The sequence below is a fragment of the Maniola jurtina genome, chromosome 15, assembly GCF_905333055.1.
Source record: "Maniola jurtina chromosome 15, ilManJurt1.1, whole genome shotgun sequence".
Classification (NCBI taxonomy): Eukaryota; Metazoa; Arthropoda; class Insecta; order Lepidoptera; family Nymphalidae; genus Maniola; species Maniola jurtina.
The window spans coordinates 8099533-8112883 of NC_060043.1; the positions used below are offsets into that span (position 1 = coordinate 8099533).

Here is a 13351-nt window from a genome sequence, read left to right on the forward strand (position 1 = left end):
TGCAAAAATCATTACGAAAATATTATAAAAGTGAAAAATATGAAAAACTGTATTAACCATGATATTAAAATTTAAAATTTTCTTAGGAACAAAATAATTCTGTTGAGGAACAAACACAGGTTTTAGTGGGTGCAAGCCCCACATAACCCTTCCGTTTCCCCTGACGGAAGGGTATGCGTTAGGCATTTCCTGTGTATAAAAAAAAAAGGAACAAAATAATTTGAAATTGAATTTTTTTTATTTACGAACGTTTGTTACGTGTCAAAAACATACACGCTATGCCAGATATGAGGAAAATCTTGCACAAGTGAAAATTAAAAATTTATAACACACCCGACAAGTGAAGGTTACAGTAACTAGAAAAGAGCTAATAACTTTTAAACGGCTGAACCGATTTTCTTGGATTATAGCTATTCCGCGCCTACGATCCAAAGTATCTGAGTTTTCCAAAACATCATTTTCCAATAAATAATTATGTATCTAGGCAACGTCCATCTTGACAGCTTGACATTTGTCAATTGACATAATATTATGAACCTAACGGTTCGTTAACCTTCTTTTCTACAAGAAAACTAGAAAAGAGCTGATAACTTTCAAACGGCTGAACCGATTTTCTTGGATTATGGCTAAGAACACTCTCGATCAAGCCACCTTTCAAACAAAAAAAAAAAACTAAATTAAAATCAGTTCATTAGTTTAGGAGCTACGATGCCACAGACAGATACACAGATACACACATCAAACTTATAACACCCCTCTTTTTGGATCGTGGGTTAATAAGGAAAAAGGGCTTTGTCCTAAACTGTCATAAGCTTATCCCCCATGGGCGTTATAATATTTTTGAAATGATGTTTCCTATAAGAAAGAAATAAAAGGGAACGTTCTTCGTCGTAATAATGGATGCTTTTCACCTGTCATCGCTTCTCCCCGCTTCCTTTAAGCAGGGTCTCCCCGTCACTCGCTGCTTACAAACGTAGTTTGGATCACATTCGAATACTAAGCAACCAAACTCAATGGAATTAATTTTGGAAGATACATTCTATACTAATATCTATGTCTGTGGTTTTCCAGGTTTCCGTTAAAATATTCGGTTTCAAAGTTACACAGTCTTAGACATACAAATCGTTAATCGCGTGTTGGTTTAAAACTAGTTATTTTTACAAAAATCTGGCAAATCGCAGACTTAGATATAGTTTCTAGAACGTGTCTACAAATTACGTAGAGTTTGACTGATTAATATTCAAATGGACACCAAATTACATTTGTATGGAGCTAGTGACGAAGAGTCACCTGTTAATATCCTCGTTGTTTGCTTATTTCAAAATCTATTGGCGTCACCTGATGCTGCTTTGAAGTAAAGTAAGACAAATTGGACTGGAAGAAGGCATAGCTCGGATATATAAAATTTATGGATTGTACTTATTTTACTAAGCGTTTATGAATAGAATAGAAATAGAAAATTTTTTTATCAAAAAAAAAAAAAAACTTTTTAAATGCATTTATCCCTGGCTTGTTCGAAAAACCTGTGCTAATACTACTGGCTTACCTTTCTTACCGAGAAGAACCAGTAAGAAACTTAGCGGTTGCTCTGTTCAAAGATTTATATAATATTCCATGTAGTTAAACTTAAAATTGATTGCAGTCCCGCGCACTGTCCCGAAGCAAGCTGCAAATCTACGCTCTTTATCATTTACATAATCTTTTATTGTGTAATACTTATGCGTTTTTTCAGGAGCATACTTTTAAAGTTGTGTGAAGGCAAGTCTAAAATTGATTACGGAATTTAGTTATTAAATATACACAAACGATTTTCGGAATTTCTAGAGGCGGAGGGCAGGAGTCGCAAAACGATCTTTTGTTTGCGTATCGTGTAGATCGTCAATTTTCTTGTAACTAAGAATATTTTGTCTTACAAAAAATATATTTTATACAGTTTTTAGGGTTCCGTACCTCAAAAAGGAAAAACGGAACCCTTATAGGATCACTTTGTTGTCTGCCCGTTGACCTAGAATCATGAAATTTGGCAGGTAGGTAGGTCTTATAGTACAAATACAGGAATAAATTTGAAAAAGCGAATTTGTGGTTATATCATGTAAAAAAAAATTAAATGTGTTTCAATTTTCAAAGTAAGTATACTAAGTGGGGTATCATATGAAAGGGCTTTACCTGTACATTCTAAAACAATTTTTATTTATTTTTATGCTTAATAGTTTTTGATTTATCGTACAAAATGTTGGAAAAAATACCCGAGTACAGAACCGTCAGTGCGCGAGTCTGACTCGCACTTGGCCGGTTTTTAAACAAACATTACGCATAATAACTTTCGATTTCACGATAAGTTGTAACACTAGCCCAAGCCCGCATAGCGATAAGCCCTTGGTATTGTTTTCACTTTACTCAAGTACAAAATTGTTACGTTTATTATGGGGTACTAAAAGTCAACTGTATGCAACAATGTAATTCTTTATAGCTCTTTAATATACTTATTTGCAATTTTGTTGTTACTAAATCTATATGAAGACTTATAATAAGAAACTATACAATGTACCTACTTACATTTTACATACTTAACTACTTACATTTTATTTATTTTCCTTAAAATTTTTCATTTATTTTGATTGTATTTTAATAATTCTGTTAAAGAATAGATTTTATGATACTTCAGCTTGCTGTAGTGCTTTTACCTAACATTCTCTTTTATAAATTGAGAGTTATAAATATTACGCTGCTGCGACTCTATGGCATTATACCTCTCCAATGATAACGCATATTAGATACCTATTTCCCGTTGCTTCATTGAAAAGTGCAAAATGCTTGTGAACGGTTGTCACAAAAAGATTTCAGTTTTAACGCTTTGCTGTGAGTCAGTTTGTTCGAAGTTATGCAAAGTTTTAAGTTTACATTTACTTATTCTATATCTAAATATTTTTTCAGTGCTCATTATTCACTATGCGAATTGCTTACCAAAGGAAAGAGAAAATCGGCACCTGTTTCCTTTATTGGGATATCTTCACGGGTACAAAATTGGACAGAACTTTGCATATCAATTACCTCCATTTGTTTTATCACCTGTAGTGATATTGCCATCAGTGAACCAACAGCAGAGTGTTAACGTGCAAAAATCTACGGCAGGAGAAAACTATCAAGAAAATGGTGGTACTTTTCAAATTATATCTCCATCAAGACTTATATCAAACTTTACTGAAGCTACTTATAAAGATAATGACTCAGATGAAGCTGTACTTAAACGAACTTCTAAAATAGACATTTTAGAAAAACTTAACTTACCACTTAAACCTAATCCATCAAGTAGTGATCAAGATACGTTCAGACAAGTCATAACTAATGATACAGATGTAACCACTGTAAAAAGTACTGAAACAGATAATGAAACTGTGACATTGACTACTGATGTAACCGATGATGAAGTGGAAAATCTAAAATCTACTACTCAGTTACAAGGTCCATATCCAACCGCAGTTTATACAAACGATAATATAAGTACTTTATCGATTACAACAGCATCACTTCAAATTAATAATTCAACATCGCCTGTACCGTTACTTCAATACAACTTGACCCTACCAAGTATGGAAAACAATCAAAACTTTAGCAAACCAAATTTAGGTAACAATAACAAAGAGGTAAAGTCAAGCGAAAATAATTATCCAAAAGTTACAGTACCCACTTCATTTAGAGGATATTCATACCGAAATCCATGGTATAATCCAGTGGCAGATAAGTTATCAATAACAACGGACTCCTATACAAATTATAAGTCACCTTTACCGCTTGCTTACGATGATCGATGGCAGAGTTTCCCCTCATTAAGGAAATCTTATCCGACATCTGAATTTCGACCTGTTGCGGGGTTGTACCATGATGGATTTCTGCACAAACCGCTAATCAGAAAGACAGGATTTATTCCGTTAAATAGTAAATACTTGTACTATAATTAAACCAATCTTTAATAGGAATAGCATGTAATTTTTCATAAATGATTAGTTTTTTCCGGCGACTTCATCCGCGTGATATAATTTATATTGTATCTATCAGTGTAATTTTTTTTATCGGATCATTAATTCCGCAGATTACCCGCTTACTCCAACTTACAAACTTTATAGCTTAGTATGGTATATAGATATCAAAGGGTATGTATTTAAATACTTATAATTATCTTTGTAATAGTAACAATAATCATCATTACCACATCCAACCATCTCAGGCCCCCTAACTACGGGTCTACTCTCAAAATGAGAAGGGTAACAAAGCGATTGGCAAAGTCCATTTATTTACAATCGATTTTAAACTGTAGAATGTTGATACATAAACGTTCTCTGAACAAAGTGTCAGAGGAAACGTTACAAAGCTATCTTGTTATCGATTATTCGTTATGAATGCTCGACATAACCATAAATCGAGTGAATTACGGTAACCGATATACTCGTAACTTTACAAGTTTCTTCAAGCGCAATTGTCAGAATACTCATAAAGCAAGCAGTGCCTTTGTGTACCAACTCGTTTGTGACATTGTTGTCTGGATATGGGTCGTCAGCAAATGAAGAGTTTTATAGCCACATGGTTGAATTGTTATCAGTTATCAACGTATCTCATTTCTTCAGATCATTTTATTATTAAATAAAATGTATTCATAATATTATAACATTATGAGGGTCGTGTCGGAATTATTGTTTTTAGTAAAAAAATTGTAGAGAGATTTTTATATAGTATTAAATAAATTATTTGGTTCTTATTTTTTGTTTATTTATTACATCCCGATTTAGCTGTCCCGATTCCATAAAAATCGATACAAACAAAAAATTGGCTGTGACATATACTTAGTAATGTGAAATACACAGACGCACGGACCTGACGAAACTATAATGATTCCATGTTTTACTATGTTAAAGTAAAAATATGAACTAAAAAGTCAGTCTCAGCCAATTGGGGCACAAAATATGACATATTTTTTCCTGTTTTAAAAATAAAGGTAAATAAAATAGAAATTAAAGCTGGCCTTATCTAATTACTGTATAAATCATGCCCACGTGAAATGGTACCAAAAAAAGTAGCGCCATTTATTTAAATTAAAATGGTATCTGTTGTAATCAACTGCAACCAATACAGGAACAGTACGAGTATTTTTAGTTTAAAAGCATTATTTACCACGATAGAAAACCCTGGACAATATAATCTAGAATGAGATATCGAAGCTTAACGCTTTCACAATTTAACCCCTTTTGAAGGCAGATGCATCAAGCCCCTATTGCAGCACCCGCATACTAAAATTGTGTTTACAACTCCACCCGAGTTTAATATTCCTCAAGCTGCCATCTTCGCTTGTTAGCGACAGGTGTTGTCCAGAATATCTTTAGATAATTAGCTTTGACAATTACTACTTCATCCCTGGATTAAATTCAGTTACATTGTAGCACTTTCTTCCTAGTTCTATGTTTTATTGTTTTAAGCAATCAAATATCACTTGCTTTAACGGTGAAGGAAAACATCGTAAGGAAACCTGCGTGCCTTAAGGTGCCCACGCACTCAAACTGAACTGCAGCTGAACTGCGCGTCGCGGCAGCGCCCCGCACGATACTCCAGCCGCAACGCGCGGCAGTGACGCTCTACGCGGTACGCGCGTCGCGGCTGGAGAGAATATCATGCCGGGCGCTGCCACGACGCGCAGTTCAGCTGCAGTTCAGTTCGAGTGCGTGGGCACCTTTAGAGTTTTCCATGTCCTCAATGGTGTGTGAAGTCGGCCGATCTGCATGGGACCAGCGTGACAGACTATGGCCTAAGCCCTTCTCATTCTGAGAGGAGACCCGTACTCAATAGTGGGGCGGAAATGGGTTGATCATGATGATTGTTGAATGGTGTTTAAATTACGGAAACTATAACAAAAAATGATTAAACTAACCTGTGGTTAACTTTGTTATTTTATGCGCTATAGGAATCGTTCTTATCGCATGTCAATTTGGAAATAATCAACGACTAAGTGTATATTAATGTCTAATTTAACCATTGAATAGCGTTTCAGAAACCTAGTATTTCTAATATATCAAGTATCAAGGATTTACTAGTAAGACAAAGAAAGAAAGGGCGCCTTTTAGACAAAATAAAACGTACTCGTGCCATGAAACCTTTTGATAAACTATTTAAAGAACCCTGAAAGCATCTAGTCCATGTATAAAGATAATGGCAGTCTTAACTTTTGTAAAAGGCTTGGTTTCAGCTCTACTAAACTCTTAATCCCGATACAAACAGCAGCGGAATGCATGCTTCACAAAATTTACTACAAACTACAAAGTATGTTCTAATTCAACTGTTTTACTAGTACGAATACAAACATTAAAGTTGCAACGTTCTAAATAATAACATTAGCTTTGTTCTTTTAACTAAGCACCTAGTATCAGCACTCCTTTGTCGAACAAATGATAAAATGCTTTTGAAATTGCACCAAAATACGTGATGATACTGGATACGAGTAGCTGATATTGCAGTAGCTTAATATGGTGTGCTACTTTGAATGGTATAATATTTTGATGTATGTACGGCCATTTTTCTTTCACAACACTTGAAACCCAAAGGTTTTCAAGATGAACAAAATTTTATCATATTGATACCTACCTGTAGGTGGATACGCTAAGCACCGCTGGGCAATTTATTTTCTTGTGGCACGGATGGGGGGTGGCCTAGCGTAAATTGCTGCTTGCAAGAACCAAGAATTGTAACTTGAAATTGCTGTCAAACTACAATTTTTTGATTAGTAATCTGTGATTTTTCCCAGATCAAAATCCAGTACAATACAAAGTACAGTACATCCACCCTAATATCACAAATTGATCCGCGCACAGCGTAGCTTACGTCTTAAGCCATAAAAGTCGGTGAAAATTCGAGTTTAAATTATTAAAACGTATGCAAATCTCATCCTCTTAATATATTCAGTCGAGAAGAAATATAAGTAAGTCGAAATAAGAGTCTCTTTTACGCGTAAACGTGTGTGGTAATGAAATCCGAGCTTAGCGCCGCAGGAGGGATTATTGAGAAGAGGCGTCACGCTCACCCTCACTGTATTACATAAATGATTTATTTTCAACGCACTCGACATATTCCTGCAGATAACACCTGTGTCGAATTCAGATTTATAGCTTGTACCGAGCTTGTATCGGGCATTAGTTGGGACAAATGTTATTTTAATTCTGTCAGCGTTGACGGCTGCATGAATTATTGTTAAGATTTTTCGAGCTTTTACTAAGATTACTAAGATCTCATCTGATCGTAAGTGAAAGCGGGCTAACCTGGAAGGGATATGGCAGGTTTTATATAATCCCCAGTAGGTATACCATACCTCTAATAGGTTTCTACATGACTTCAAAATTCATAAAATAAAAAATTCATTTATTTCATAATTTTAGGCCAACTAGCATCCAACTGTGTCTTTTTTGCTGAGTATGGGACTCTATCGCCATACTAGCAGCTCTCTACCACTTCATACCAGAACGCCTAATCGCTTAGTGGTACCTTACATCTTTTCTGGTAGGGTGGTAATTCGAACAAACCGCTTAAGAGATGACAGTACGATTTTTCACATCTCGAAAACATTGATAGATTTATTTTATTTTGTATTCTTACACAAGTTAGCCCTTGACTGCAATCTCACCTAGTGGTAAGTGATGAAGTAGTCTTAGATGGAAGCGGGCTATCCTGGAAGATTTCGGGTATTGAAACAAATGTTACAGTAAAACGGATCTAAGCTGTTTAGTTTTAAGTTACAGTTTATCTATACATCTACAGCTTGAACCCCGAGTGAAAATCCGCTCTAGAAAGGTTTGGTCAAACATGATGAATCTCGGCGATATCGACAGCACACAATGGCAGCAGCGCAGCTACTACGCGCGCCCCGGAGTGTGACATTTTATCCATTTAACAGGGCTCTCTCCGTCACTCGCTTCATACAATCGTAGTTCCAATTTCATTTGAATATTAAGCAACCAAAGTCCATGAAATTTTGCAGACATATTCTAGAAACTAATAGATATCTGTGTCTGAGGTGTTTTAGATTTTTCTAAAAATATGTAGTTTTAAAATTACAGGGGCTCAAAGATTTGTTTGTAAATTTTTAAGACCGCGTAACTTTGAAACTGAATATTTTAACAGAAATCTGGAAAACCACAGACATACGAGTAGATATTAGTTTCTAGAATATGTCTGCAAAATTTCATGGACTTGCTTAATATTCAAATGAAATTGGAACTACGTTTGTATGAAGCGAGTGACGGAGAGACCCCTCTTAAGATTACATTATGATGCCGTGCTGGACGACAGTGGAACGGATGACAGCGTGGCGAATGTATATTGTACCATCATGCCGCTTCTGCCGCCGCTCCCGCTCCCGCTCCCGCTGTCGTTACCGCTGTCACTGCCGCCACCGCTGCCGTCGCACTCCCGCCCCACCCACCACTGTCGTTGAGGCCGTGGCCTGACCGTCATCACTAACTGCGTTCCATACTATATAAATACATCCTTCACTATATTCCATACATCTGCACTATCATCGCCCAAAGCTACGCATTGTTTGCCTTTACCTACACGATTTTTCAATATAACGCCTATATTTTATACGCGTTTTGTATTTTCGCATTTGTTATTTCAATAAACACACACAAAATCTCCATTTTACCATCGTACATTTTTCTTTTGATAAAATAAGAAATCTTTTGTACGAGATTATGAAAACGTATCAAGATAAGACGCGGCGCTTACTTTTTTTAAGGCAGATGCAGATTCACCGACAAAATTGGAAAACATGTGAATAATTATAGTATATCAAGATGTTAGATTGGGTAATTTTCACCGAGTTATCTTTATATTTTTATAAGACTTCTTTTAAAAACTATTTTAATCAAAACGTGCAAACATCTTCATGAGCGTCCTTAGTTATTATAATTGCATTTTTATCATTTTTTCCAATCGACCTAATCTACAAAATTGCCATAACTACAGTACAACCAAATTAATAATGCGCATGCAGATCTTCGCTAATTGTCGTATTCCCAGAAACACCCGAATCATTGAATCGTAAGAGCCCTAAACAATGCACTTGCATTATGCACCTTGTTACAAACAAATAGGAGTCAATATCATGTGTATCATACGACCGTTGCCGAACAGTGACGAAGATTTCTATGCGCATTATTAATTTGGTTGTACTGTACACTCTTAAATAACAAGATTGGTACCTCTTAGTCTATGCTCTTAGTAGTCAACTGATAGATATTGAAGAGATTTTCCCAAAAGCACATTTGTCGCAGGTAGCCCTAAGAGTAGCCCTATTTTTCTTCTATCTTACGTCACCATAGCCATAAAGAGTTTCCTCACTCTAGTTCACTCTGTGGACGTGCTGGTGGCTGCCGTCGACGAATTATAGTGCTCCAAGTGCTCGTATGCACAAGTGTAAATTAAAAATTTATAACACCCCCGACAAGTGAAGGTTGCAGTAACTAGAAAAAAGCTGATAACTTTCAAACGGCTGAACCGAATTTCTTGGATTATAGCCATTCAAACAAAAAAAAAACTAAATTAAAATCGGTTGATTAGTTTAGGAGCTACGATGCCACAGGCAGATACACAGATACACACGTAAAACTTATAATAAGTACCCCTCTTTTTGGGTCGGGGGTTAAAAATACTAAACTCCACATGTTCAGTCAGTATCTACCTTAAGATAAGAGATTGTCCCACAACAATAACATCTACACAATAGCATTACGGAAAGAATATTATTATGTACTAGAAATGATGTGAACTTTATATTATGCGAGTCGATTACAGGCTCTTTTGCGCATAATATAAGACAATATTTAATTATCGTGCACTAGTCGACGCTCGCGACTTCGACCGCACACCCTTAAGTTAAATCTAAGGCTGTCTATAAAGTGTACTTTGACTTTGCTCAAACTTTATGTAAAGTTAAAAAGACACACCGTTCTGTTGCTCACATCAATCCGTCTCGTTTTCATTTCTGACTTCAGTCTGAGCAAAGTCAAAGTACGCTTTGTAGCTGATCTTCTCAGTATAAAGTCACAAGTCAGTCAGTTAATTAATGGTCATCATCAAGCCGTCACCGGTCTACTACTGAGCACCGGTCTCGTCAGAATGAGAAAGGGTTTAGTCCCTAGGAAGAGGTGTACTTTGCTCGCCAAATGCAGATTGGCAGCGTTCACACATTTTTGAAAACATTTTGGAGAACTTCCTTAATACTATTGATATTTACTTTATTGTTAAAGCATAAATAACACTGCTGTTGGAGCTGCGTGCTGGAACCCTGAACCTCCAGAATGGAAGGCGGACGTCTTATCCATCCATTCCATCCACCCATGTCACCGCCATAATACCTCTAGGTATAATTTACTTCATCACTAAAATCCTTTGCTTGTCAACAGACGCGGTATCAAACGAGCAAAGTTTCTTAGCATATTCTGTTAAATTGAACGTCTCCTAGGCGGCGTATTTGCAAAGTTCCGTATAAACATCTCAGTGGAAAGGTAAACAAGTTTAGTTCAGCTCATTTTGACACTCCGAGGAGACGTACGAACAAAGTTCTAGCGTCTCGTCTAATTAAGAAATAACTTCAGCCTGTTCATTTCAATTTCATTCAAAGCATAAACAGTACTGAAGTTTGGTTGCGTACCCCATTATCCTCTTAGATTTATTGTTTAATATTCTCTCTTTCAAAATTAACTCTTAGTGCTTTGGCATAAAGGTCATATTACTATAATTCTATGTAGAGTCGTTTACTATTTGTATGACTAATGCCAAAATGTCGGATGGTAATGATCGTTATTCATCATTTATCATTATGGTATAAATCATTTACAATTTTGAAAGAACATTATTTAATTTGTATGATTTGCCTTACATTGAAATATCTCTGATGAAATTATAAGCCCGAAGTCACACAGAACGCGCAAAGGTAGGTTGCGTGACAGCAACGTGATCTATAAGTTGTAACTTGTAATACCTACAATGAACTGAAACTGCGAATCTCGTATGACTCGCACTCCTGCAGTCATACCATTGCTGAGTTTTTTGCCACCTCTTCTCAGTAGAAGCTGCTTTCCAAACTCGTGGTAAAGCCTCGACATATCATAAGCAGTACAAGCTGTCGTACATGAAATAAATTCAAATTCATCGCCACCACCACAGCGCAGTGCAGTGTGTGACAGCAAGTCACACCTATCAACAAAAAAAGATTTGTATTCTATAAAATTTAAATTGATAAGTCCATAAACATAAATATTAGAAAATATACTATGGCAGGCAGAGCAAGCTAATAGTCAAGTAGGCAGTAGTGCCCCCGCCTGCCATACATTTTCCATCATTTGTTTATGACCTTATTTTCTATTTTATAGAACACAAAGCTTGTTTTTTGCTTTCCAGTTACCAGTTAAAATTTATTAGCAATCGGGTTTTTAGTTTTTTATTTATTGTTCTGTTACTTTGTACCCAATTCTTCTACTTATTGCTTGTACTTAGTAAAAGATTGATCTGTATACGAGTAATGAAGTATGTAACTGGTAGTCTTCTCATTCGATATCCATCAATTGTAAATAAAAAAGTTACAAAATATTGTCTGTTAGGAAGGGACGTTATCGAAATACAAAATACGAAAGTTTTAAAAGGTTGTTGCTAGGGAGAGAAATCCTATACCTAGCCGTGGGTTCTATGTACTTCGAGGTAGTGAAATCCTCGAAGCTTTTAGCATGATTTGTTTGAAAAAGGTAAAATCAAAGTACTTTTCGTATACAATCCCTAAAATTTCCATATCTAAATGGAAAACCGGCCCGGTACAATCAATTTATCCCTTAATATCCTCAAGCAGTTTATACCACCTGTAGGTACAATAAATATTTATAATTTTCTTTTATCTTTTACTTTATGTAAAAAAATTATAAGTTGGTAAATGATCCATTCGGGAAACTCAGACATTTCCCAAATGGAACGCCTTCTACGTCTATGGGCCTGGGGAGACACACCGGTTTACCAACCTTGGCATTTACCATGCTTTTTAAATTAAAACGCGGAGCATTATTTTATACGTCCGTTTATTACATGTTAAGGGGAAAGACATAGTAATATGCATACAGAGTGAGAGAAAACAACAACAACAGATTATAATATAATATACAAAGTTAAGTGATTTTAAAATATAAAACAATACAACAATAGTTACTACAATGTAATTACTATTCAAAGTTATAAAGATCAATTTAAAAGACATTTTTAAGGATAACCAAACCAAAATTACCCGGAAAAAGATAAAGCCGTAAAGGGAGACATTTTATTTTAGAACATTATCCAAATGAAAATGCGCCAGCACTACAGTCTAAATGTTAATCTTCTATTTTACCCCAAGAGCTATTTAATTCAGTTGAACGGGCGGCCATGCATCAGGAGTGACCCAGTGCTTCATTTCAGGCCAATAAGAGGACACTCCATTTAATGCGAATAAGCAATTGGCTCTAGCGTTTTAGTGCTCTTGCCAGGTAGTAAGTAACGAGGTTATTGCGTATATTTTACTATTGAAACTCGTATGTTCTTGTATCTTTTAACTGCTCAACAAAAAGTATACTTTATGGGTTGGCATAAAATTCGTATTTCTTTAAAGTTCTCTACAAAAATTATGTGAATTGAAAAGAAATGTATATATTTATAAAGGAGAAAAAAAACCATTGTCGTTGCGTTGATCTTCTAATGTTAGGGTTTTCACATTAAGTTTAAATTAACTTAATTTTGAGTGTCCTATTATTAGCTCGTAGATATAATTTATAGTCTCTCTGAAGTATCAATAATATTATGTTATTTAATTACGTAGTTGAACTGCGTAGCTACAGTAGGTGCTTGGCGGAAAAACAAATGAATTGATCATCACCTTCATTCATTTCAGAATACTAACCTATGCTGCATGCCGAAAAAAAGTCTCCTAATTTTTTTAATAGATTTCTTTTTAACCCGCGACCCAAAAAGAGGGTGTTATACGTTTGACGTGTGTATCTGTCTGTGGCATCGTAGCTCCTAAACGAATGAACCGATTTTAATTTAGTATTTTTTTTGTTTGAAAAGTGGCTTGATCGAGAGTGTTCTTAGCTGTAATCCAAGAAAATCGGTTCAGCCGTTTAAAAGTTATCTATCATCTCTTCTAGTTACTGTAACCTTCACTTGTCGGGGGTGTTATAAATTTTTAATTTACACTTTTTAAATAGATTTCTTTCTAACAAAAATTATCTCAAGCACTCAAGTATAATAAAACAATTTCACCAGCTTGTAGCAATCACTTGTTTTCATTGTAAAG

At 35.5% G+C, this 13351-nt stretch overlaps 1 protein-coding gene across 1 annotated transcript; it reads left to right on the forward strand.

Moving 5' to 3' along the window:
- The first annotated feature begins 2744 nt into the window (after window positions 1-2744).
- LOC123872673 lies at window positions 2745-4661 on the forward strand. Its single transcript, XM_045917113.1, has 2 exons — window positions 2745-2859; window positions 2935-4661. Exons 1-2 carry the CDS (start codon window positions 2811-2813, stop codon window positions 3957-3959), a joined length of 1074 nt encoding a protein of 357 aa, XP_045773069.1. The 5' UTR covers window positions 2745-2810; the 3' UTR covers window positions 3960-4661.
- Window positions 4662-13351: the final 8690 nt, after the last annotated feature.

Excerpts from the sequence above, each read along its gene's own strand:
- LOC123872673 (XM_045917113.1), top strand. The coding sequence starts at position 2,811 with ATGCTTGTGAACGGTTGTCACAAAAAGATTTCAGTTTTAACGCTTTGC. Across the intron at positions 2,860-2,934 it reads TTCAGTTTTAACGCTTTGCT|TGCTCATTATTCACTATGCG; the intron begins GTGAGTCAGTTT and ends ATATTTTTTCAG.